The sequence below is a fragment of the Staurois parvus genome, unplaced genomic scaffold, assembly GCF_062004578.1.
Source record: "Staurois parvus isolate SC_StPar_1 unplaced genomic scaffold, SC_StPar_1.0 ptg000030l, whole genome shotgun sequence".
In the NCBI taxonomy this organism is placed as follows: Eukaryota; Metazoa; Chordata; class Amphibia; order Anura; family Ranidae; genus Staurois; species Staurois parvus.
The window spans coordinates 4,604,582-4,630,663 of record NW_028317826.1 but is presented as its reverse complement, the minus strand read 5'-3'; the positions used below and the strand labels follow the sequence as shown (position 1 = coordinate 4,630,663).

The 26,082-nt window shown below is 41.5% G+C and overlaps 1 protein-coding gene across 5 annotated transcripts in view; it reads left to right on the top strand.

Moving 5' to 3' along the window:
* SAMD12 (sterile alpha motif domain containing 12) overlaps nt 1-26,082 on the top strand; it is a 730,431-nt gene that overhangs the window by 351,189 nt on the left and 353,160 nt on the right. For 2 of the 5 annotated variants that reach the window (XM_089659045.1, XM_089659043.1), the window contains 2 exons: nt 4,770-4,910; nt 5,332-6,973. In XM_089659045.1, coding sequence (XP_089515171.1) covers nt 4,770-4,910; nt 5,332-5,357 — 167 coding nt within the window. In that variant the 3' untranslated portion in view covers nt 5,358-6,973. Of the gene's footprint in view, nt 1-4,769; nt 4,911-5,001; nt 5,303-5,331; nt 6,974-26,082 lie in introns of those variants that run through there. The other 3 variants (XM_089659044.1, XM_089659047.1, XM_089659046.1) reach the window with 2 other exon arrangements.

Sequence of the window (26,082 nt, the reverse complement as noted above, 5' to 3'; positions counted from 1 at the left end):
TTTAAAGACAAGAACATATATTCAATATTATAAATATATCAGTGCTGTAAAACCTCATTGGACAGACACTATATGAGGCAATATTCTCGTGTCTATGGGAGGCTTCTAGCCACTGTGGATGATGGTTGGACAGATTGGAAAACCTGAGCCAGTCATTATTGTTTACCCTGTTAAGCTGGGGCCCCCACTCTCTATTCGAATAAAGTTAGAATGTTAGGCTAACCATACATTATACAATTTTCTTGTAAAATTTTCCTTTAGATTTACCAAAGCCATATAATATGAGGTCAAACCTGAACACTCTTAATTTGTATGCAATCAGACAGGACCTTTTACTACATAGTTGAAGGTAAATCTAAAGGAAATTGAATAAGAAAATTGTATAATGTATGGCCAGCTTTAGTTTTGTTAAAGGGTAACTCCACTTTTGGCCTAGGCAATGTCTCAGAACTGGAGCACAAGGACTGCTTTTTGTATATTTTGACATGTCAGGAATTTCTTTACGCAGACTTACATAAAGCTTGGAGTATAAGGGATTCTCTTTATTGGCCAACTTAAAGCAGAACTTCACTCTCTCCGTCAACAGTGACTAATTTTAATCCTTACGTTGCTAGCATTAGTAAATGATGTAATACATCCCAGCTGTCTCAGGAGGGGAGGGAGGGTTCTCACCGGAAATTTTTGTGTGGAAATTTTTGAAAAAACTACTTGTCCAGGAACTAAATCGGTGTCCCAATCTACTTGTCCTGATAAAAAAAACATACATTTTAACCAAAACCGTATTTAAATCTGCTTTAAGGATTGTCTGGGGCTTTTGAAAACAAAAGGAGCTTTATGGCGATTTAAACGTTTACTATTTTTAATATTGCGCTGTTTATCTCCTCCTCACCCCCCTGCCTGTCTCCAGCACCGTACCCGGGGACTAGCAGGGAGGGGAGAGATCTTGTAGTGTAGTGAGCACCGATTGGCTGCTTGTCAGGAAAGCGGAGTGTCGGGTTTATCCCTTTATCCCTTTGGCTGCCAGAGTTGTTTTTGCGTGTTTTGCTCATTTAAAAAATCATTTAAGGCCTGAAGATGACACAAAACCTCCAAACATGATATATTTTCTGAAATCAGAGATCCTAGAGAATAAAATAGCGGTATTTCCAATTTTTTATGCCACACGATATTATCACAAAGGTCTAGGAAACTCAACATTTCAGTAAAAAATACACTTAAGTTATTTTTAGGGCACTAAAAGCAATAAATTATTCAATTTGTTTGTAAAATCTAAAAGCCGAGGTTGCATCAAGTAAAAAAATATCCAACATGGTCAAACCTTAAATTTGCGTACATGCGTGAAATGGCAACAAACATTAGTACCCTCTGTTTTTTATAGGTGGTGCTTTTAAAGCCCTTATAGGTCATTAGTATAGTTTTATAGAGGAGGTCTGGTGCTAGAATTATTGCTGTCATTCTGGCGTGCGTGGCAATATGTAACATGCATCGTAATCGACGGTTTCATATGTAGGCACCCGAGTGTGTGCTTTTACGTTTGTGCATGCGTACATATGTGGGGGGGTATATGCTTGGGTGTAACTTCCATTTTAAAAAGAAAAAATTTTTTTTACTTAGACTTTTTGTCCCCTATGTGATTAAAAAAAAGTTGAGTCAGGAGAAGAATGGGAGGGGATCGGATGTGTCCATTCACCTCCCTCCCCTATACCACATCCCATTGGCGCACACTGAGCCAGTCTCGGGCCCGCAGATGGGCAAACGGAGCCTGGGACATATAGCGGACAGGGGGGAGAGGCTGACACTGCGGGCTGTGTGGAAGCAATTGGAATGCTTCTACCTGACAGGTGAGCCCTGCTGCTGGCCCGCAGCAGGGCTGAAGGCAAAAAAAAACTACCTGCCCGGCACCCGGAACTACATGTCCGGGGCGTCAGGTAATAGGAATTGCACATCCTGTTCTCAGCTCAGTCTATGCCTGAGCTAAGGACAGATAGATTCCAGGAAGTAAATGATACGTAAATCATCTGCCCTTACTCAAAATGGCCACAGCCAGAACTGCCAGGGGATGTTTTCCAAAATGATTTCTCAGCAAGATAAAGCATAGAGACTCGGATAAATGGGGAAGTTTGCTTTCAATATTAAAAATAAGTTAATTCATTTTTTTAGTTTGTGGTTCTCAGATGCCGTGCAGTTCCACTTTAAGGTATTAAAGTAGTTGCAAACATAAAATGTTATAGACACTTTCTAATACATTTATAACTATGCAGGCAACTGATTTTTTCACAAGGTTAAAGCGATCTGTCATGTGATCATGTATCTCTTGTTCCTGAAACTTGGGGAGGGGGTTACAGGACACTGTGCAGACACACAGAGTGCCTGTATTCCAGAGTATGTTCAGCTTGAGACAGGATGCAGGCTGCAGTTGGGCAGAGGGCATGTTCAAGAGGCAGGCTGCAATTGGGTGGGGGTGTGTGCCAGAGGCAGGTTGTAATTAGGAAGGGGACATAGTAGCCAAACAAACTACCCAACACAGGCATGCTATGTGTCTGCACAGTGCCCTGTACCTTCTCTGAATGGCCACCCAAAGGATGATAACTGACTACACTAACACAGGTCAGCTTCTGTACTTTGTGTGGTCAGTTTAGAACAAGGAAGAACGGTGACTGGAAGGGTCAGCCAGGTACTTTAGATGGAAATCGTTCATGAAAATGATGTTTGTAAATGATGATTTATAAAATACACATATTTGAACACAGACATAAAAAAAAATATTAACGTTAACATACACTTTAAAGATCAAAGCTTTAGGGATAACTTATACAGACTGTTAAAAGGATTGTTAGGCAACTAGGAGGCACCAAACCTCTGTGAAACACCACATTAACTGTAGAAATGGCGTATTAGCCCCAAAATGCATTTTTGATGTTACAATAAATGTTTGTTCATTACTTCTGATGACTTTGAACCTTCTGTGACCATCACTCCACACTACCGAGGGAGCCTCTGCAGCTAAAACCACTGACTGATTTTTCTATCGAAGCACAAGTTCAACATTACTTAGATTCCTCCTTTTTGTTGAAAAGCCAAACTTTCTGAATTAAGTGATTGCTAGTACGATACTCTACTACTTCATGCAGACCTATTCATTTTATATGACATTAGATCTTACAGCACTGCAGTTGTGTATGATACTTCACGCTTTTGATGTGTGACGGGAATCTTTTATCTGTCTATAGTCACTCTAAAATTGCTCCCCACGTATGGCAAAATACTGCTGATCAACTTCTAAGCGACTAATTGACTCTCTACGGTACAAGCCAACCCATAATGTGTAGCTTTCAAATTAAGAAGCCCATTGCATCATCATTTGTTGGCCACCAGTCTTTTACAAATATTTACATACAGCTTCAATCTCACATTTACACCCGCGGCCAGAAGAGGAAAGATCGTATTATATGTGAAAAAGAATTTAAATATACAACGCTTGCACTAAACTGCATATGCCCAGCCACTTCTACACTAATCACTCTGCTAGTTCATACCTCAAGAGGACAGACTACTACCGGTGAAGGGGGTTCTTTGGAGTGAGCCATTAGGATCCAATATTCATCAAGTTGATCTTCAGAGTCCAATTTGGGATCAAAAGTGCGGTTAGACCAAACATTTTATGATGTGAGGTCACACTGCTGAAGGTGAGCAGACATCTGGTGGAGGAATTGTGCTTTGGAGCACCGGTGGTCATAGGAGGAAGGATATTTGCTCAGAAGAAATTTATTGGGACTTTTTTATATGATTTTTATTATTCACAATATTCACATATTTATTTATATCTGTTTTGTAGCGCTGCATAGTTATATTTTTATTTTATTCAGTTATAGCCAAGCTGCTCTTCCTAATTTTTAAAGACACCTTACTGACTAATTTGAGTTTAGAAGGAAGTTGGTTTAATTTCAGATTGCAGAAAGGGTTCTTTATTGTTGGAGCAGGTAAAATGTGGAAACCCCTCCCTCAGTCAAAAGTACTTTCTGAGAGTGTCAAAAAAACTATTAGCAGAATATACGACACTATGGGAATTGTTAGAAAATAAAAATCACAAATGCATAGGTTGAACTTGATGGACCTGTGTCTTTTTTCAAGCTTATAAACTATGTATGTGTAGATTAGACCCAAAGTTGGCAGTACAGTTTATTGTACAATCTTTTTGGTTTACCAACAGCTGTAAGGTGTTAGAGTTTACAGCAGCCTTTCTCAATCTTTGTTATATGGGGTAACCCTTGAAATAATGTTCTGGACTGAGGGAACCCCTGCTAATAATTACTATATCTACAGCTCACAGTACATTACTGAGATGGTTACTAGGAAGAATGCTTCTTACATTTGTGATCAATGGGAATAATCCCCAATTAAAGATAGCTAAAAAGATCATTAGTGTCAGTAGTTACTCATCTGAGAGGCAGAAGTTGCTCATTGCTCAATGAATCACTAGAAACTCCTGGGGGAACCCTAGTTGAGAAAGGGTGGTTTACAAAGCTGGATATAAATTGAGTTGATTGTTTAAGCAGGCCCTCACACTTTTTAGTTGTTGGTAAAGTTAAAACAGATGGTAACTTAAAGCAAAGGTCAATGAGCAAAGCTTGGTAATCTGTATCAAAGACTTATCTGCAAATTTAAAGGTGGTTGCAACAAGTTAGTTTTCTGGATTTTGCACATTAGCATTGCACTTTGCATTGTTTAAATCATCCTTCAATGAATTGTTTCTATATTGTTCTCTCTAGGTCGTGCTTTGCTGCGTCTCACTGACAAGAAGCTGGAACGGATGGGAATCAGTCCAGAGAGCCAACGGCAATATGTCCTACAGCAGGTCCTCCAGCTCAAAGTACGGGAGGAGGTTCGGAACCTCCAGCTGCTGACACAAGGTAGGCAAAACCAGATTCAGGCCTGTAATGCTCCTGACATATTATTATCGGAACAAACTTGCCCTTTCATGGTATGAATTACTTTCTAAAGGTCTCCGGAGGTAGTTTAAAGAAAGCGACAGTAGCTCTAAAGAACAATGCAGGAATGGGGATGTGGAATTGACCACTTGGCAGGATGGATGTCGTCTTAATCCACAAAATATCGGTGTTCTAAAGGTTTAAATGTCAAGCTGCTACGATGAAAATAGCTTTAAAGACCATATCCGAGAGCTGTAAATGTAGTCATTTGTACTTCTGTTCTCTCTCTTTTTTTTCCTGTGCTGTACCTGGTCATAAACAAGGTTCAGAATAATGTACCGAAAAAAAAACCACAACAAAAGATAAAACAAGATAGCCAGGTAATGAGATTTCTCTTTAATAGGATCTTCCCGGACACAGAGAGAATAAAACCTACCTCCCTAAAAGAAAAAAAAAAGGAAATGTATTAATGGTGATCTGTCATAAGGCAAAATATGTGAGGAACCTCAGATGGAAGCTGGAGTTTTCTACCTTTCCAAGCTGCAGTGGAGTGTTGATGCCAGTGATGGTCAAGTTAGCAAAGCTGGTTAAGCTTACGATTATGCTACAGGAACTAGTATGTAGCCTCGCAAAAAAGTGCTATTTTCCATTTTCCTTCTTTTGGCTTGAAAGTATAACTAAAGGCAACATTTCTGAAGTTTTGGATAGCGTGGGGAGTGGTTAGAACACCTGTCATGTTTTCATTACATTCTGTGCCCCTATTACGGAGATTCTATCTGTCCTGTTTACCATTTCACCAAAAGTGAAAGAAGATTGGGTTGTTATCATAACAGTAGTAGGGGGAAAATCTTAACTTAGGAACACTATTTCTGGTGACAACCAGCTATCACCTCACTGAAGGGATTTTCTCTCATTTCCTGTTTTGCTTCTGGAACAGGAAGTGAAGGGAAATCTCCCCATAGAAGACAAAAAAAATTAACAAGGGTTATAACCCTCCTGTTCTATATTCAAAAGGAAAACAAAAAGGTTTGCTTTTACGAGGTGATATCCAAAAGGTTTGAGGCTAGTTTTGTAACTGTTTGTAACAGATGGCAGTGTGCCAAAAGACATTTTCCTGTGTACATCAGGAGCTGTGCAACTGGTGCTATTCTGAGAGTTTTCTTTACCATGTCTGCTATTTCATCATGAACAGCAAGTTAGGACAAAGACGAAATGTGAAATTCTGTGTGAAACTGGGCTGGATCTCTGCAATGTTGTGAAAACAGCAACCTTTGAGTTGGATCTTCATCTTTTGGAAGAGGGCATTTTTAGGGATGATCTCTTGTCATCTTCCAGTGATGTTCTTCCACTCTTGAAGCGTGCATGCCATTCAAAACCCCTCCAACGACTCATTGCATCATCGCCATAAACTTGCCGAATCATGTCAAACGTCTCTGTGGCAGATTTCTCCAGTTTCACGCTTGATCTTTGTTCTAACTTGCTATCCATGATGAAATAGCAGATATGGTAACGCACACCAGTTGCACAGCTTCCAATGTACACAAGACAATGTCTTTTGGCACACTGACTTATGAAGGTTGGTGCTCTCTGTGACTGTGCATGCGGTCCTATGCTGCTATCTGTTGGCATATTAGAAAACTAGTCTCAAAATGTTTTGATACCACCTTGTAGTTCTACTCTAAATATTTAAAGTGTATTCTAGGAACTCTAATAGTAGCCCCAACACACATGTTTTTCTCTTGCTTCTTTTTCTTTGAATCTGTTGTTATCCCAGTCCTTGCTCTGTCGTTTAGGAGTTTCTTAGCAATTCCATCATCTTCAAGCTTTGCGTTTGCATTTTATTAGTTCAGCTAACCTACCTGATTATCTTTACTTTAGATGTTTTTACATATTTCTGTCTTGGAGTTGTGTTTTAATATGCTTTGTTTTTGTGAACATTTTTGTACCCCGTGCTGTTTCAAATTGAAATGAAGACAGCACTACATATTTCCCTGTATTTAAAACCTTTTATTGTAAAACTTTAATAAAACATTGATAGTATAAAACCTGTGCTTGCATTCGGATATTTTGTGTAGAGTCCACCATTAGCGTTGGAACAAAATATAAATGTTTAAAGCCCAACTCCGGGCAAAAAAGAAGTCTTCCCATGCAGTGGGGCTGTGCCCACGCTGCACCTGTCAACTGCTCATATGTCTAGGGGTGAAGAGAAAGCTTATACCCACCCGATCCTTCATTCCACTGAAAGACTGCGCTCCCCCACTTTCCAGTGGTGGACTGTTCATGGCCTACGGAGCCTGCTCTGGGTTTGATTACGTCAGGAACAGTTCACAACTCAAAACTGCTGGACCGAGATTGAGGCTGATTTACTAAAGGCAAATAGACTGTTCACTTTGAAAGGGAATTATTCCCAGAGCTTGATGAATAAGGTGAAGCTCTGCTGACTGTTATCATCCAGTCATGTGCAAGCAAAAATGCTGTTTTTTTTTGTTTTTTTTTCCTTTCACATTATTGGGTATTCTTTGCAAAATGAAATTTCACCGTATTCACTAAGCTCTAGGGAAGATTCCCCAGCAAAGTACAAACCCCATTATCTGTAACATCTGTTTAACCTCTTGAAGATGTGGACATGTGATAGCCAGAGGTCACACTTCCTGCGATGATGACCAGTCCGGAGGATGTTCTCCTTTGTGCAAGTGACTGGTCATCTCTCTTTCCCTCAATTTACATAGTTACATTGTTAGTCTGGCTGAAAAAAGACAAAAGTCCATCCAGTTCAACCACAGAAAAAAAAAGTTATAATCCTACACCCACAATTGATCCAGAGGAAAGCAAAAAAAACCCAGCAAAGCATGATCCAATTTGTTCCTGCTGGGAAAAAAATTCCTTCCTGATCCCCCGAGAGGCAATTGGATATTTCCTGGATCAACTTTACCTATAAATGTTAGTATCCAATTATATTCTGTGTATCTAAGAAACAATCCAGGCCTTTTTGAAAGCAATCCACTGAGCTGGCCAGAACCAACTCTTGAGGGAGTTTATTCCACATTTTCACAGCTCTCACTGTGAAGAAACCTTTCCGTGTTTGGAGATTTACATTTATTTTCCTCCAGACATAAAGAGTGCCCCCTTGTCCTCTGTGATGACCTCAGGGTGAATAACTCTACACCGAGTTCACTATATGAACCACTGATGTATTTATACATGGAGATCATATCCCCCCCTTATGTATTATACATGGAGATCATATCCCCCCTTATGTATTATACATGGAGATCATATCCCCCCCTTATGTATTATACATGGAGATCATATCCCCCCCTTGTGTATTATACATGGAGATCATATCCCCCCCTTGTGTATTATACATGGAGATCATATCCCCCCCTTGTGTATTATACATGGAGATCATATCCCCCCCCCTTGTGTATTATACATGGAGATCATATCCCCCTTAATCTCCTCTTCTCAAGAGAGAATAAATTCAGTTCCTCTAATCTTTCCTCATAGCTGAGCTCCTTCATGCCTCTTATCAGTTTGGTTGCCCTTCTCTGTACTTTCTCCAGTTCCCCAATGTTCTTTTTGTGAATTGGTGCCCAAATCTGAACTGCATATTCCAGCTAAGGTATTACTAATGATTTACAATTTGTGATGTCATGACCATGGCGCTGGAAGCTCTTCAATGTCCACCCGCTCCCTGCCCTCTCCAACAAGATGCTTTTTAACACCTTTAGTCTGGCCAAAACATTGCCTGTGATCACAATCATGAAGATGGTCACAGAAAGGAGTATTTGTAAGGCGGCATCACAGGTAGTGTGGTTCAGGGGCACTTACAGTACCAGGATGTGAAGTTGGCTCTGCTGGAAGCATCTTCTCATTGTCTAGTGGTAGTGAGGAATTCTAAAGGAGAAGTGATCATGTATTAAGGCAGCCTTTCTCAACCGGGGTGCCGCGACAGCCTGGCTGAGAGAGGCATTCACATCACAGCCAAGCTCCTCCACCAAACATCGGTATATTGTGAGATTGGCCAGGACAGTCTTGTGTTGATCAGAGGAATGGGGAGGCATTTTCCAGAGTCCTGAGCTCTCTGCCTACAGGGCAGAACTGGCATTAAAGCATCTGAAAGTGAGTGCAGGTGCCATAAAATACATTTTAAAAAGGCTGTGTGTGTGTATACATGTGTATGCGTGTGTGTGTGTGTCTGTATACGTGTGTGTGTGTGTATATCTGTATGCGTATTTGTGTGTGTATATGTGTGTGTTTATAGACAGTATGTGTGTATACATGTGTGTACGTGTGTGTATTTGTGCTTGTATGTGTATACGTGTGTGTATGTAAGTGTGCATGTAAAGTGTGTATGTTTGTATGTACGTTACTTTTATAACTTTCCTCTGTTCCAGTACGATCAGAACTGCTTTTTAGGGCTGTTCCACGATAGTGGAAAGGACTGCCGCTTCTCTGAAAAGCGATCCATGCTCAGATTGCTTTTTAGAGGCATTTGACAGGTGGTGAAGAGGCACTATGTTGCCTCCTCAACGTCTGTTTTAACCCCCTAAGTGCAGCGTGGCCCTGTTCACCTGAGGGTATGCTTCCTGCTGGGGCCACAGCATGTGTACAACCTCTACAGCCAAAAACAGAGGCGTTTGGGGAGGTTAAAAACTCGGCTCAACCATATAGCTTTTCCATCCCCCAACCTCACGTGTGAACAAGCCCTTGGTTCACAATTGTGCAGCTGCCTGCTGTGTGTAGGGCAGCCCATTAATTGCAATGGGTTGCCCTACCTGCAGAAATACAGGGACAGAATTCTGTGACCCTTTTTTTTAGATCATGCTGTACTAAAAATGCATGACGTTTGCCAATGAATGGGGATTCTATTAAAAATGAATGGCGCCCCTGCGTATCTGCTAAAGAGCAGTGTGTTTTTTTGCACTTGTTCCCGACACGCAGTAATGTAAATGAAGGCTTAGACTAGGGTGCCTCGAGGTTGCAAAACACTGGGTTAAGGCAAGGAAAGGGGCTGTTGAAGACCATTTTTTACAATAAAGTACCAGGTAAGAAGTAGGGGAGGAGCATAGCAAATAGCTTTTTCTCAACTTTCCCAGTGTTCAGCTTTGAAGAGGAGAGGAGTGGGACAAAATATATTATTTTGGGGTTTAAAGGTTTAGATGTATTTTGCAAGAGTAACCTCAAAGGGCACCATTTCTACCTTTCACACTATGCAAGCAAGTCATTTTCTTAAAATCTGTTGCAAAGTTTCTTACCTGGTGATCGTGCCAGTAACCGCACTTCTGTTGTAGGCTGACAATGTTAAGCTGCTCACATTTAGCAGCAGAGTTGTGAGCCCAAGGTGGGTGCTCCTTCAGTTGGCCATTGAGCTGCCTATCTCTAAAAGGTTGTCCAATGGCCAACTGATAAAGCTTGCATGGCAGGATCACAACTCTGCTGCTAAATGTGAATGGCTAAAAATTTTGCTTAGGAAAATGGTAACCCACAGAAAAATGGACTTTGGGTTCACATACAGTTGTGTTCAAAATAATAGCAGTCAGACATCACTAGCCTGATCAATCACTGTTTTTGGTAGAAATGATATTTCTACATGGCAAATAATTTACTATCAGGTGTAGTAGAGTAATAGAAATCCAACAGACCCAACAGTCATGACATGCATGCTGCTGATTCTGTGTAATTGAATCACTAATTGAAAGGGGCATATTCAAAATAATAGCAGTGTGGAGTTCTATTAGTGAGGTCATTCATCCTTTGAAAAACAGGTGACAATTATTGCCCTTATTTAAGGAAGGAAGGCAGCAAATGTTGTACATGCTGGTTACAGTGCATTTCTCTCTGAAATTCTGAGGAAAATGGGTCGTTCCAGACATTGTTCAGAAGAACAGCGTACCTTGATTAAAAAGTTGATTGGAGAGGGGAAAACATATAAAGAAGTGCAGAAAATGATAGGCTGCTCTGCTAAAATGATCGCAAATGCTTTAAAATGGCAACCAAAACCTGAAAGACGTGGAAGAAAGCGAAAAACTACCATTCGAATGGATAGAAGAATAACCAAAATGGCAAGGACTCAGCCAACAATCCAGGAAGATCAAAGGTCTAAAGTTCCCTGTGAGGACTGTTACAATTAGAAGACGCCTATGTGAAGCCAAGCTATCTGCAAGAAGCCCCCGCAAAGTCCCACTGTTGAAAAAAAGGTGTGCTGAAGAGGATACAATTTGCCAAAGAGCACATTGACTGGCCTAAAGAGAAATGGCGCAACATTTTGTGGACTGATGAAAGTAAGATTGTTCTTTTTGGGTCTAGTGGCCGGAGACAGTTTGTCAGACGACCCCCAAACACTGAATTCAAGCCACAGTACACTGTGAAGACAGTGAAGCATGGTTGCGCAAGCATCATGATATGGGGATGTTTCTCATACTACGGTGTTGGGCCTATTTATCGCATACCAGGGATCATGGATCAGTTTGAATACATCAGAATACTTGAAGAGGTCATGCTGCCTTATGCTGAAGAGGAAATGCCCTTGAAATGGGTGTTCCAACAAGACAACGACCCCAAACACACCAGTAAACGTACAACATCTTGGTTCCAGACTAACAAGATTGACGTTATGGAGTGGTGAGCCCAATCCCCGGATCTTAATCCAATAGAAAACTTGTGGGGTGACATCAAAAATGCAGTTTCTAAAGCAAAACCAAGAAATAGAGAAGAACTGTGGGATGTAGTCCAATCATCCTGGGCTGGAATACCTGATCACGGGGCCAGAAGTTGGGTGACTCCGTACAACACAGATGTACAGCAGTTCTCAGAAACAGTGCTTATACAACTAATTATTAATTAAGTGATTCAAAGGAAAGCAAAATCTTCAAACATGTTTCAGTTTATATAGTGAATGTTTGAGTTTGTAAAGAAGAATACAAACACTGCTATTTTTTTGAACAGTCTAATATTCACTTTTCTTCAATTTGTTAGAGGAACAACACAAATTTGATCTATTTTTCTTCATGTTTTGATTTGGAATAGAATGTGTCGGGTTCCCAATGCATTTGTGTGTATGGAAATAAAAGCTATTAGAAGGATTTTGATCTTTGTTCACTTTTTTCAACACACTGCTATTATTTTGAACACAACTGTACTTACTGATAGGGATGAGCCAAGGTTCAAGGTGAAGGGGCAGCACAGTGGGTAAATGCTTAGCACTTCTGCCTGGCAGTACAAGGGTGATTGGTTCAAATTCCAACCACGGCACCTGGAGTTTGCATGTTCTGTTCCTGTGTGGGTTTCCTCCGGGTGCTCCGATTTCGTCCCACACTCCAAAGACATGCTGATAGGTTAATTGGATCCTGTCTAAATTGGACCTAGTATGTGTATGTATAAATGTGAGTTGGGGACCTTAGATTGTACACTTCTTTGAGGTTTAGGGACTGATGTGAATGTACAATATATATATATGTGTGTAAAGTGCTGCGTAAATTGACGGGACCTGAAATAAATACTGTAAATAACCCAGTCCTGCCCAGACATGTGGGAATGTGTCACATGATAGCCAGCCCAAGGAATTTCCCCACAACCACGCATAACAAAGGGATGGGCATGCAGGTGACATCATTGACCTATGACTACCACTTTGGTCATATTTGGTCAATAGTAATTTCCAAATATGGCCATGTGACTATATTGAGCCAATGATGTCAACAGCATCCCTGCCCCTTTTTAAGGTGTGGCTGTGGGGTGGAAAATTCCCCAGCCACAGTTAATAAAGTTGGATGCCATCTACCATGTGACAGTTTCCTAGGGTTCGGGCCAAAGCTTAACTCTTCACTGCTTACTTTCTTAGCTTTTCCAGTACATATTCCATTCTGAAGAAAGAATAACTGATTTGGTCTTTTGGCCCTTCAGTCTTCTGGGCCATGCTCAGTGGGTGGTAGGAATGTGTACATTGTCTGTGAGGGTATTATCCAGGCCATGGTATAATTAGTAGTAGTTAGTGACCTTCATCTGGACTCTTATTGTAATGTGAAAGATGTTGTGCAGCTTATCCAAACAACTCCCCTACTTCTCCTTTAATAGCATCTAGCAGAGGAAGCTATTTGGATGACTGTAGAAACATCTTCAACCTTATAGAACAAGTTCAGTTGAATGTCACTATCTACTACTGGTTGAACAATGAGGTCAATTTTGACTCTTTCATATAAGGGGCCCAAAATATATTCTCACGTAGCTTAGCCTGAAGTTGTTTGAATGAAAACCCAAGGAATACCATCCAGTGCTGATGAATATTTTTCACTGAATATCATAATGCTAGTTGTTGATGGGTTCTTGATTTTTGATGATGCGATCACTTTACTTTGGATGTATGAAAATGTCAGATCTTACAGTCCCACCACAATATACATAAGCGGCAATTATGAGAGCAATCATTCTTACCTCCTGCAGGTCGAAAAGTTCATCCATCTGCCACTTTATGCTCTATGCCTGTTGAAATAATGAGGCTTTCTATAAAAATTATTGAAGTCTTTTATTTTACACCCAAGCTGAACAATGGCATGTTTTTCCCCCTAATGCAATGGCAGCTTCACAGTTTGGTGAAGATGTATACATGTGATTGTCAGATAAAGAGCTGAGATAATGCATAGGAGGCTGAATATTCATTTGCTCAGCAGCATCTTGTGAATAGTCTCTGTAACAATACAATGCGAAGAACAGATGTTGGCAGATGAAGGTGTTGGTGTTAGATGAGACGTGGCAGCTTGCTGGATGGCTTCCAGTGCAGTTGTGAACTGTACTCAGGATGGAAGTAGCAGATTGTGCTGTAAATCTGTGCAGTTCCATCTTTATGTGCACTTCTAGATGGATGAGAGGACTGCTATCCATATATTTGTGCTTCATGAAGTTCCATATCTGATGCCTGCTATGAGGTTTATGAAAATATATAAGGAACTTGGAAATTTCTTGCAGAACTAGCAAGTGAAACCCTTCCTTTAGTCCATATGTATGTATTAAAATGGTACTAAAGCCTAACCTGTAGATCACACCAATGCGTTATTTAGTGCTTTTTGCACAAATGCAATACAGTCCCTTTAACACGGTTTCCTATGGGACATGTTCACATCTATGCTTTTTTGAGCTGCTGCATTTTTGGGAAGGGTCAGGGACTTTTTTTAAATGCAAAAAGCAGCATTTTTGCTACAATAGAGTTCAATGGGGAAGCTGCTAAAACACATGTCGTGCGTTTTTGCCACATTTTTGCTCTTTTTTTTCTGCCCATCAACAAAAATATTTCCACTTAAACCAAAAAAAAGCTGAAAAACCACAAAATGCTGTAAAAACATGCATAAAAAATGCAAGACACAATGCAAAAAGCATTAAAAAAACAGATCAAAAGCAAAAAGCATAGGTGTGAACCAAGCCTAACACTAAGGCCCCTTTCACATGAGCGGTGTGAAAAATAGACAGGCTGACTGAATCGGACTCTCCATTCTTCTCTATGGAGAAGTGGATGTAAATGGATGTTTACACCCACCTACCTCCAATCTGATCCGATCCAGCAAAAGCAAACAGAGGGGCACCCCCCCCCCCCCCAACCTCATCTTGGTGAATCAGAGGACAGCCGGTCTGTTTACATCCAACTGCCCATAGAGCAGAGCAGGTTGTGCCTGTGTCCACTCTGTATATGTAGAATAGACACGGACCTGTCATCCTCCCGTCCACTCAGTTCAGCAGGGGTTCAGTGGACATATCCCCTGCTGAGAATAACAGATCCAGCTCCTGGGAAAAGAGCCTAACTATTCTTTAAAGCATTCCCTCCCCTCTCCTACCTATCCTGCATACCCTGTATAACAAAAAGATCTGTGTAAGGAAGCATTTAACAGTGGCTGTGAATTCCGGGAGCTGAAACGTCACTCGTAGGCTCCTATGGTCCAGCTGGTGTCATTGATCCCTCCTCTCCCCTGTAGCAGCCGCTTACTGAAACTGACTGGTGTTGCGCCAATATATAAATCAATCAAAGTGACAAAAGTATAAAATAAATACCTAGTGTTCCACTAATAAATAAATCCATCAAAGTGACATAAATTAACTAATAAATAATAGATACATTAATAATTAATAAATATATAATCCTATACAATGAATAAAGTGCTCAAAGGTGAACCAAATACCAACCATAATGTGCAAAATCGTTGCCACAATTATACCAGTCCCTGTAAAGAATATGAAACAGCCCCCTTTACTGTGAGTGATCCCAGATCTTCATTCTAGCTTGCATTAACACCAAAGTGACTAACCACCACCATAACTGCAAATTGGAAGCTTACCAGATCATTTGACCCCTTGATTATAGGAGGTCAACGTACACTTTGTTAGTAGACTTCAGGTCCACGCTCTTATACTACAAGCCAGACTGCATGGATCCTCAACCACTCCACAGACCATCCCGATCACACAGAGTATATATAATTCATGTGAAGATAGAAAATGTGCCTCTCATAGTGTAGATTTATTCCCAAACCATTTATTAAAAAAGAGGAATCACACTTACAATTGAATAAAAAATTATCAGCATTCAATAAAATCACCAAACAGAATCGGCATCAACGGCTAATCTTACGCGATGATGTCACAAGGGAGGCTCCGTTCGATGCGTTTCGTCATAAGACAACCTCTGGGACTCGGAGGCTGCTCTGCGCCATCACAAATATATATACTAAAACCAGGCCTCATTTGGGAGTATTCAGACCTCGATCTGGGTTACATGGCCAGGAATGATCCCATGACCAGAAGTGGAATCAATCAAAATTTAGTTTTCCCAACGTACACATTCCTGCAAGTGGCTGTATATGGTGTTTTAGTGCTCTAGTGACCACGGGATGGGAACTGCAAACAATCCAGAAAGAAAAATGTCACCAGCACACCAAGGAATCCTCAAAAGGGTCCAAAGCTTTATTTAGTGGTCACATATTAGCAACAGTGGCAAAGTTTCAAAGCCAAGCAGGGACCCTTCGTCAGGCACTTACCTTGTGCTGATGACATTTTTCTTTCTGGAAATTGAACCAAGATGCATAGTGCGGACCAAGCTGCACCATGAAACCAAGCCTCGATATCGTGTCTGTGCCCAGGATCCACCTGATGACAAAAAGCAAAGCCAAGCCTCACTGTGGAAATACAAGTCTCAACCACGATGCCAAACCCAGAAATATACCCGGGGACGAAAGCGGAACCAAGCCTCATAGTGAAAGGCTTGATATAAGTACACACATCTTTTTAATAGGCAGGATAGGTAGGAGGAGAGGGGAGGAAATATTTTTAAGAAAAATTAGTTAATCTAGCTTGCTAAAGCAAAAAATTAAATTCTTATTTTGGCCTTCTTCCCATGGTTATATCTCATTGCTACTGATCTCCTCTAGCCTCTTTCATCTACCTCCTTTGTGCATGCACTCGGTCCAACATCAGTTGCTCTTCCTGATAGTAAAACTACTTTCACACTGAGGAGTTTTTGAAGCATTGTGTTAAAAAAAAGGGCCTGAAAAGCTCAAGAACAAAGCTTTCCTATGCATGTGAATGTATATCTATGTATATTTTCACACTGAGGCGTTGCGCTTGCAGTGTGCTGTAAAAACTCTTGCTTGCAGTATCTTTGGGGCATGTTTGGTGAGTTAGAAAAAACACCCCAAAAACGCCTGTCCCCATTGAAATCAATGGAAAACGCCTCAAAAATGCCTGAAAAGCGCCTCTGAGAAGCACATTTGTGAGGTCAGGCACTGATGTCAGACAAGAGAGCCTGGCTCTCAGTCTCTGCTCTAATTCATCCCAAAGGTGTTCTGTTGGGTTGAGGTCAGGACTCTATGCAGGCCAGTCAAGTTCTTCCACCCCAAACTCGCTCATCCATGTCTTTATGGACCTTGCTTTGTGCACTGGTGCGCAGTCATGTTGGAACAAGAAGGGGCCATCCTCAAACTGTTCTCACAAAGTTGGGAGCATGAAATTGTCCAAAATGTCTTGGTATGCTGATGCCTTAGGAGTTCCCTTCACTGGAACTAAGGGGCCAAGCCCAACCCCTGAAAAACAACCCCACACCATAATCTCCCCTCCACCAAACTTTACACTTGGCACAATGCAGTCAGGCAAATACCGTTCTCCTGGCAACCGCCAAACCCAGGCACATCCATCAGATTGCCAGACAGAGAAGCATGATTTGTCACTCCAGAGAACAAGTCTCCACTGCTCTAGAGTCCAGTGGTGGCGTGTTTTACACCATTGAATCCAACGCTTTGCATTGCACTTGGTGATGTAATGCTTGGATGCAGCTGCTCATCCATGGAAACCCATTCCGTGAAGCTTTCTTCACACTGTTGCTGTGCTAATCTGAAGGCCACATGAAGTTTGGAGGTCTTTAGCTATTGACTCTGTGGACAGCTGGCGACTTCTGCGCACTGTGCGCTCAGCATGCGCTGACCCCGCTCTGTCATTTTACGTGGCCTACAACTTGTTGGCTGAGTTGCTGTTGTTCCCAGTTGCTTCCACTAATAATACCACTAAAAGTTGACAGTGGAATATTTAGTAGAATGGAAATTTCACACATGGACTTATTGCACAGATGGCAATCTAGCGCGGCACTGCGCTTGATTTCACTTAGCTCCATTCTTTCACAAATGTTTGTAGAAGCAGTCTGCATGCCTCGGTGCCTGATTTTATACACCTGTGGCCATGGAGGTGATTGGAACACCTGAATACAACAATTTGAAGGGGTGTCTCAATACTTTTGGCAATATAGTATACATATATGCTACAGTCACAGGGACAGCTTAAAGCTGAACTCCAGCCAAAAATAACATCCAAATGACCAGCCTATTACAAGATAAAATAACAAAACCAGATTTTGCTGCAACATTCATCTTCATTTTAGAGATTTCCCTCGCAGTACTTTTCTTTCTTCTGCTGCTAGATGTCCTCAGTCTGATGACCATCTTTCAACCCACATCCTTTGTGTTCACCCTACATGAAGATGTAGGGAGTTTCTTTCTTCTCAGCCCACACTTCCAGTGAAAGACTTCTGACAAATAACTGTGTATGGCTTCCAAAGTCAGCTTTTACTCCTCCAGTTGTATTAATGGGACGTTTATATTAGGATTGCAGGTTAGGTCCATTTTGAAGCCCTATTTCTGTGTCATTTACATTGTTTCGTTTTCAGAATGGTTTTTAAGCATTTTACCGATTTTTCTTTTTAATAGGCAAATGGACATTCAGTTCACATTAAAGAGGAGAGCTATTGACGACAATAAGAACTTTGAATAAATAATACATCCATTTTAATTGACGTCTATTGTGTAGAGAATGTAAAAAGGATTGTATCGACCTTATGAAGCTTTTCAGATGCTGTCTCTTTTTTTCTTCTGTTTGCAGCCGCGCTATGTACCGAATTCTTTGTCTGTGTTAGCATTAGAGTTCCCAACTTGTTCTACTTTAAATACATTTTCCCATAATGCACTGCCTATACAAGCCTTATATCTCTAAAGTTTAGAAGACCAAAAAAATAAACTGAAACAAGCTCAATGACTAGATGACCTGGAGAAGGCACAAATGGTGCCCAGAGCTTAATGAAACCAGGAACAGAACCCCCTTAGTTCCACTACTTAGTGTCCAAATGGTAAGCTGGAGCACTGTCACAATTGAGTGGCAGAACTTGCTTAGGCCTGTGCAAATTTTTATTTTTGGAAAAGCAAAACTTGCTTAGGTGATCGGGTAGGCAGGGCAGGAGCAACATTAATGTAAAAGTAGGTACCTTATGTTGTCTTTTATTCAGTCTCGTGCTTAAGGTAGACATGTGCTGTTCACATTTTTGCCGGTTCCTGATCAATTGGTCGAAATTTTAAAAAAGGTTGGCCTCCTTTATAAATCAAAGAAACTGGGTGGAAAATAGATGGCCGAACAGCGGCTGCATCCAATCAGATACAGCCACTCTTCAGGTATTCTGAAAGCTGCCAATGGTATTGACGGCTGTCAAAATACATTAGCCCAGCAGGGGGATTCATGGCTACTGCTTTAAGGTCTCTTCGATGGGATGCTTTTTCTTCTGTGCATACATATAAAAACTTTATTCATTCCTAAGGAGAGGCCATATGTTTTGCTTTTCAATAGTGGATGGGTTCTCCATAGGAATAAATTAAAAATGTTTTTTGCATGCACAGAAGTTGCCCTTATGGGAAACACTACAGCGAAAGTTGTACAGCCCCCAGTGGGACACACAGAGAAGTTTCTGGAAGGGATAAGGATAGATAGGTATAACTGTTGTGTGTTATTTGGTTATCCGGATCAGCTGTCTTTTTTTTAAAAGCAAACTATTTTAATTTCTTTGAAACAGGCTAACAAAAATAGCTTTACTTCACGATAAACCAAATAAAAACAGTCCATAAACTTCTGGTGCAAAACAAAGATTCAGCTCACCGCCAATATAAACCTGTACCACCACAGGGTTTAAAGTTCCCACTTGCTTCAGGGTTTCAGAAAAAGATCACAGGAGCCCAGGAGCATCCCATTGGATACACAGCCCTCAGTCCTTGTAAACCACAGCTCAAGGACACCTGCTGGTTGCCTCCTGCCCTCTTCAGGCGTCTCTCGCAGATGGGTAACCTGTTCAGGACCAAAGTACCCATAGTCAGGGTTGGAGGCTCTTTCCTACCCAAAAGCTCTCCAAGCCTCTGAATTCTAGAACCCATTAGAGGCCTTAATATTCCTGACAAAAACTGCAAGTCAGTTATCCCCTTTACTGGATTTCTCCAGAAACCCTCACCCTTCTTAGGTGAAAATCCCTGAATACTCCAGAGTTCTTCTGATCATCCCAATTAAAGGGACCACAACCCAAACATAGGAGACACATACGTCTTATTCCTGGTGTACAGAACACTGCACTAAAAGTACATTTATCTTTTAATATTTTGAAAGTTAAGGTACATATTAGGCCCAATCACCGAAGCATTAACATGGATTTAATATGTTAACATTTAAATAGTAATTTTCAGCAGTTTTAAATCCTCAGCTTTCATTAAAATACTACCTGCTTATGCCATCTTTTGCAAACACTTGGTGTTCTAGGATGACACCATCTGACATATCAGGTTTCTAATGGGGGCTACAAGCGACTGTGTGAACACAAATAAATCCTTGTTGCGATCACCGTGAGCAATGCCATAAAAGCCACTGCTGGAGTTCATAAAGATGGGAAGTGGTTGCAAAGAAGCTGCAAGGGATCAGCGGTGATTATACACAGCAAAGAAAAAAAAGGTGAAAACCATATGTTATTGAATAAATAAATGGCATTTTCACAGTGTTTACCTAACTAAACATCATCCAGTTTAAATCTACTTTAAAGTATATTTTATCATTCAGTTGGGGGTTTCCCCAGTCCTGCAAAAAGCATCAGGACTACAGTCAACAACAGTGTCCAAGGAAATAGGAAATGATTTTAAAATGCAGGCAGTTACAGTCCATCATTGCTACAGAATGAGCGAAGGAAGAAGTCAACAGGCTGCTAAGTGCATTATCATTCATTTTCTTATCAACCCGGATGAAGTGTTATAGAAACACTTCATTCATGTGACTGTATGCTTGTACTGTATATTCTGCATTTTCACTTATGAAGGCTGCATGACTAGTGTATTAGAGATGTGCTAGTTAAGACCCCTACACCACTCTCTCTCTCTCTCTCTCTCGATATACCCCCTTAAATATACCAATAAAGAAGACTAAAACACTGTTGGAGTAAAATGGCCATCAATGCCTTTTATTAACATTTCAACTTCAATAACACAAAACATTCCTTAAAACAGAAACATACAAGAGAAGTTGTTGGTCTTCGAAGACACCAAACAAAACCGATATCCCCCTGCGGAACCTTAACCATATTATTAATACTAGGCCTCCAGCCGCAATGCACCGGCTCGGAGACAAAACACACCATCCACAGTGCAGAACCTCCACCTTCTAGGTAAACCTTGATTAACCAGAATGCACCCGGGCACACCATACCACTGATGGGTCCCAGTCATTCACTTTAGCTTAAAATTATTTGCCGCCTCCAAAGACCAACAACCGCCCCCGGAGCCAGAACAAACCGGGCACTGAAAAACCCAAACAAATCCCAACGGAGGGTGGGAGGTAAGTTTTCGCCTCTGCTGCCACTCCTGCACTGGATTGTCCAACCCCCCACCACTCCCAAAGGTGTAGAAGACCCCTTCCCGCACATCCATCACCAATCTAGCAAGATACATGTTTTACTACCTCCCACCTTTACTTGACCCTTTTCTGTCTCTCCTACCTGTCAGGAATGGGCTCACCTGCCATGTGGGTTGCAGTACCGGTGCTTGCCTGTGGGTGTGTCAGGAATGGGCTCACCTGCTGTGTGGGCTGCAGTACCGGTGCTTGCCAGTGGGTGTGTCAAGAATGGGCTCACCTGCCATGTGGGCTGCAGTACCGGTGCTTGCCAGCGGGTGTGTCAGGAATGGGCTCACCTGCCGTGTGGGCTGCAGTACCGGTGCTTGCCAGCGGGTGCTTTCAGCAGCCAGGATCTCACTCCTGCAATCAAGCCATCACCTGAGGCTGATTGCAGGAGGTATATTTAAGCAGTACCAGGCCTGCAATCAGTGCCTTGGTGTTTTCCCATGTGCCCTGTTTCCTGTATCCTGTCTTCTGTCTGCTTGACCCTCCTGCTTGACTCTGATTCTGCTTGAACTCCGCCTGCACCGACCCCGGCTATTCCTGACCATTCTCCTGCCTGCTCCTGTTGTACCTTATCTGCCCGATTGTTCCTGACTCGGCCTGCCTGACCACTCCACCTCTCCAGCCCTGACTACACTTATACATAGTAATTTTAGTTTAAGGTTTTGTTTTGTTTGCACTGCGTTTGTTTATTTTGTGCAGCTCTTAATAAATTTTATTATTATTTCACCATTTCTAAAGCCTGCTATTTCCCTGTGTCAGTCCACACATCTCTGGTCATACCTGGATCCCTGACACTACCCCTCTTCACCAAGTCATGTCTGCCCTCCGCTATATTTTCTCTTTATTTCTTTTTTCGCTACGGGCACCACTTTTTGTTCACAAGTTTCCTTGTATAGTATGTATCCAGCAAATCTTGTGTCATCTCCAGACTTTCCAAAAGTTACAAGAAATTTGCACAATGCAATAGTCAGGTGACCATTGGACCATGTAGGTCACGGGTCTCAAACTGGCAGCCCTCCAGCTATTGCCAAACTACACGTCCCATGAGGCATTGCAAGATTGACAGTTACAAGCATGACTCCCAAAGGCAGAGGCATGATAGGACTTGTAGTTTTTGCAACAGCCGGAGGACCACCAGTTTGACACCCCTGATGTAGGTTTATCCCAACTGGGTAGTAACAAGGACTTGTTACTTTGTTATCATGCACAGATATTTTCTAGCTTGTCGTACCAGTTGTTGCCAAGATGTGGAGGTGCCACATGGATAGTTGCATTGCATATGCATTGTACAGATTCCCACTAGATATATATGTTAGAAGTCAGATTTGTGTATTGAAGAGACCTGATAACTGATCTCTAGGAACACAGTGGGGTTGGTTTACTGAAACTGGAGAGTGGAAAATCTGGTGCAGCTGTGCATGGTAGCCAATCAGCTTCTAACTTTAGCTTGTTCAGTTAAGCTTTGACAAAAACAAAACTGGAAGCTGTTGGTTTCTATGCAGAGCTGCACCAGATTTTCATTCTCCAGTTGACTAATGGCATGATAAGAAATGTGGCAGGTTGGTCAGTAAGTATTATGGTCCGGAGGTGCTGTGCCAAGAATAGTCCTGGTTGAGCTGCTGGTGGTAAACCTAGTCCTAGAGACATCCCGGAAAACCGCATAGGTGCTTGTATGAATCCTCACTAGCACAATTGGTATAAAAACCAGTTCTGGGTAAAGAAAATATGGTATCTGATTATCAGGTGTCAAGGAATAAAAAGACAACGGGTAAGCGAATCTAGCATATCATGAGGTAACACAGGCTCACTTGAGGTACAGCGTCTAAAGAACTCACAGGCCTCACCAGATTTCTTGATTGCATGAATAGAATTGTTTGGTAATCCTAGGTTTTAGCACACTGGTGCACCCAACTGGCAACCACTGGATGCTGGCAAGGAAACACAGAGAGCAGAAATGTTAAGAGGTTAATGACAGCAACAGAAAGATAGTGAAAGTAAAATTACAAATAATAAAAACAGGCCAGAGCAGTAAACAATCAGTCTTTGATGTTAGTGAAGAACACCAAGTAAAGTCACAATTAGGGAGTCAAATAATAGAGGAGAATGAAACCGGTACTAGAAGACACAATACACAGTATCTGAGTAGTGAGAGGTTGTTCATATTGATCCTTACAGGGAGTCTGAACATGAAAAGGAGCTAGAGGAGTATGGCACTGTTGGACGTATTCCCTTTGGGGGCAATTCAAGTGTGCCTCATCTGCGAAGTTGTGGTGAGGACTGAGAGTTCATGGTCCTTCATGTGGAGTGAATGGTCTTAAGAGTAATTGCCTGCATGACCCAGGAACATGCGGTACCAATATACTGCTGCTACTCCAACAGTTAGTCAGGTTAGGAGATGTTCTGCATCCCACTTGTATACTGTGTCATTCTGTAGATGGTCAGTAAAGATTGTTAACTATTTCTCAAGCCTGGTATGAAGTTATTCAAAGGGTGTGGGTCTTGCATACACAAAATAACATGGGCCTGTAATAGCACAAAAGGGGTATGAAGAACAATAATGTCCAGTCAGTATGCTAAGGAAGAGCAAGGTCATTGCTAATGGTAACTAAAGTATGTGTTGAACACACAAAGCCACCAGCTGAGGTGTGGTACCTGGGTAAGGTCGGGTGTCCTCCGGTAGCAAGAGAGTTGCCATTTGGGCTCCCTCTCCAAGGGGTCCATCTTACATAGCAACCAGGAGCAGACCAGTGTTACAGAAGTCCTCAGCCTAACTACACGTATGTAATAGGAAACGTTAACTTGGGACATTCATGAGATCTGTGCTATGTGTCTGGTTGGATTCCATTCTGTTACTAAGAGTGAGATAACAAATGCACTGGCTGGTGAAGGTGGTAAGACTCTAGCACCACTCCAAAACACACAACAGTCACTCTATTTAGAAACATGGGGCAACACTTTATCAGGAACTCCGCTTCATTCTACATGCAATGCTAGCTCACCTCTAAGCTTGGAAGCTGCCTTAATGTTAGATTATGCACATGATTGCAGTTCCTGCCTGGTCCCGGTGAGTACACCTGTGGCAAAGGTACCCCTAGTGCACAGGCATGATAGGTCGGTAAAACGCAACCACCAAAGACTCCCCTTCGAGCAAAATACGAAGGAGTCAATATTGTGTCACTGAATTGTGACTGTTTCTTCCCGCAACATTCTCCATATTTTTTGGATTCACAGCATCTGTAAATGGAAAGACTACTAGTACCATCTGCTACCATGGCAGAGGGACTCATAGTTCTCAAATGAACACAAGTGCATTGCACTTTTGTTCACTGTTTCTTTCCTCCTGCTCCATAGCCAAAGTGATAGTATACAACTGATAAAAAAGTCTACAAAGAAAATTAAATTAAATAAACTACCCTAAATGCTTCCCCTCTAAATAAAAAAAAAAAAATTATTTTTTGCTAGTTTTTTTTTTTCCACCGAAGCACCTCAGTGAGCAAATCCCTTTGCTGCAAAATCAGTTTCAAAGAAATCTCTTTGTTCATCTCTGTTGCTCAGAGATCTACCTGTCATTTCTCTACCTTCAGCGACACAGTAATTTCCAATCAGGGTTTAGATTTACAGATGCAGTGAGGCCACGGTAATCTTTTAAATCGGAGTAGGCTTCGGAGAATGTGCTACATTGCATTGAAGAAAACTGAACATCTGCCTGATAAAACAACTGATTGGCAGAGGCTTCAAGTGGAGAACCCCAGATCAGCAATGGAGGGCACCTGTGAATATGTGCTCCAAACCGCTATAAATGTGCTCTTATAGTCTAGGGATGTCACGCTTAGTGATCTTCTCACTTCTATGAAGAGCTTCTTTTAGCGTAAACCTTTGTAATCTCATAAAAAGCTTGTTGAGTGGATAAAGAGCACTTATAAACACTACTTTCATTTTAAGTTCCACACTAAAGATGTTTGAGTAAACTGATAAAATACCTTCACATTTCACCTACAGAAGTAGTTCTATGTGCTGTCTGTGTTTAATCAAATGTTGGCTTTAAAGAAAAATAAAAATAAACCTTTTCTAAAATTAGGTGCTGTCTCCCTATAAAGTCTTTCCTTTTTTCTGGATGGTCATTTCTTAACTGACAATAAATCACTAATAAAAGCTGATCTCCAAGCTTATAAAACACTCACCAGCCACTTTATTAGGTACACCTGTTCAATTGCAAGATAACACAAATTGCAGCACAGTGGCTAAATGGTTAGCACTTCCGCCTGGCAGTACTCGGGTCGTTGGTTCGAATCCCAGCCACGGCACCACCTGCCTGGAGTTTGCATGTTCTCCCTGTGCCTGCGTGGGTTTCCTCCGGGTACTCTGGTTTGCTCCCACACTCCAAAGACATGCTGGTAGGTTAATTGGATCCTGTCTAAATTGGCCCTAGTATGTGTATGTATGAATGTGAGTTAGGGACCTTAGATTGTACGCCCTTTGAGGGTTAGGGACTGATGTGAATGTACAATATATATGTAAAGTGCTGCGTACATTGATGGCGCTATATTAATACCTGAAATAAAATAAATAATCAGCCAATCACATGGCAGCAACTCAATGCATTTAGGCATCTAAAAGTGGTGCAGACAACTTGCTGAAGATGGAGTATTTAAAAAAACTGCTGATCTACTGGGATTTTCACTTACAACCATCTATAGGGTTTACAGACAATGGTCTGAAAAAGAGGAAATATCCAGTGAGCGACAGTTGGGTGGACAAAAATGCCTTGTTGAGGTCAGAGTGGAATGGGCAGACTGGTTCTAGATGATAGGCAACAGTAACTCATGTCAACATAGAGCCAAATCTCTGGGGAATGTTTCCAACACCTTGTTGAATTTATGCCATGAATAATGTTTGTGTTTTAGCTCCTCCTGTTACATTTTCTACATTCTAC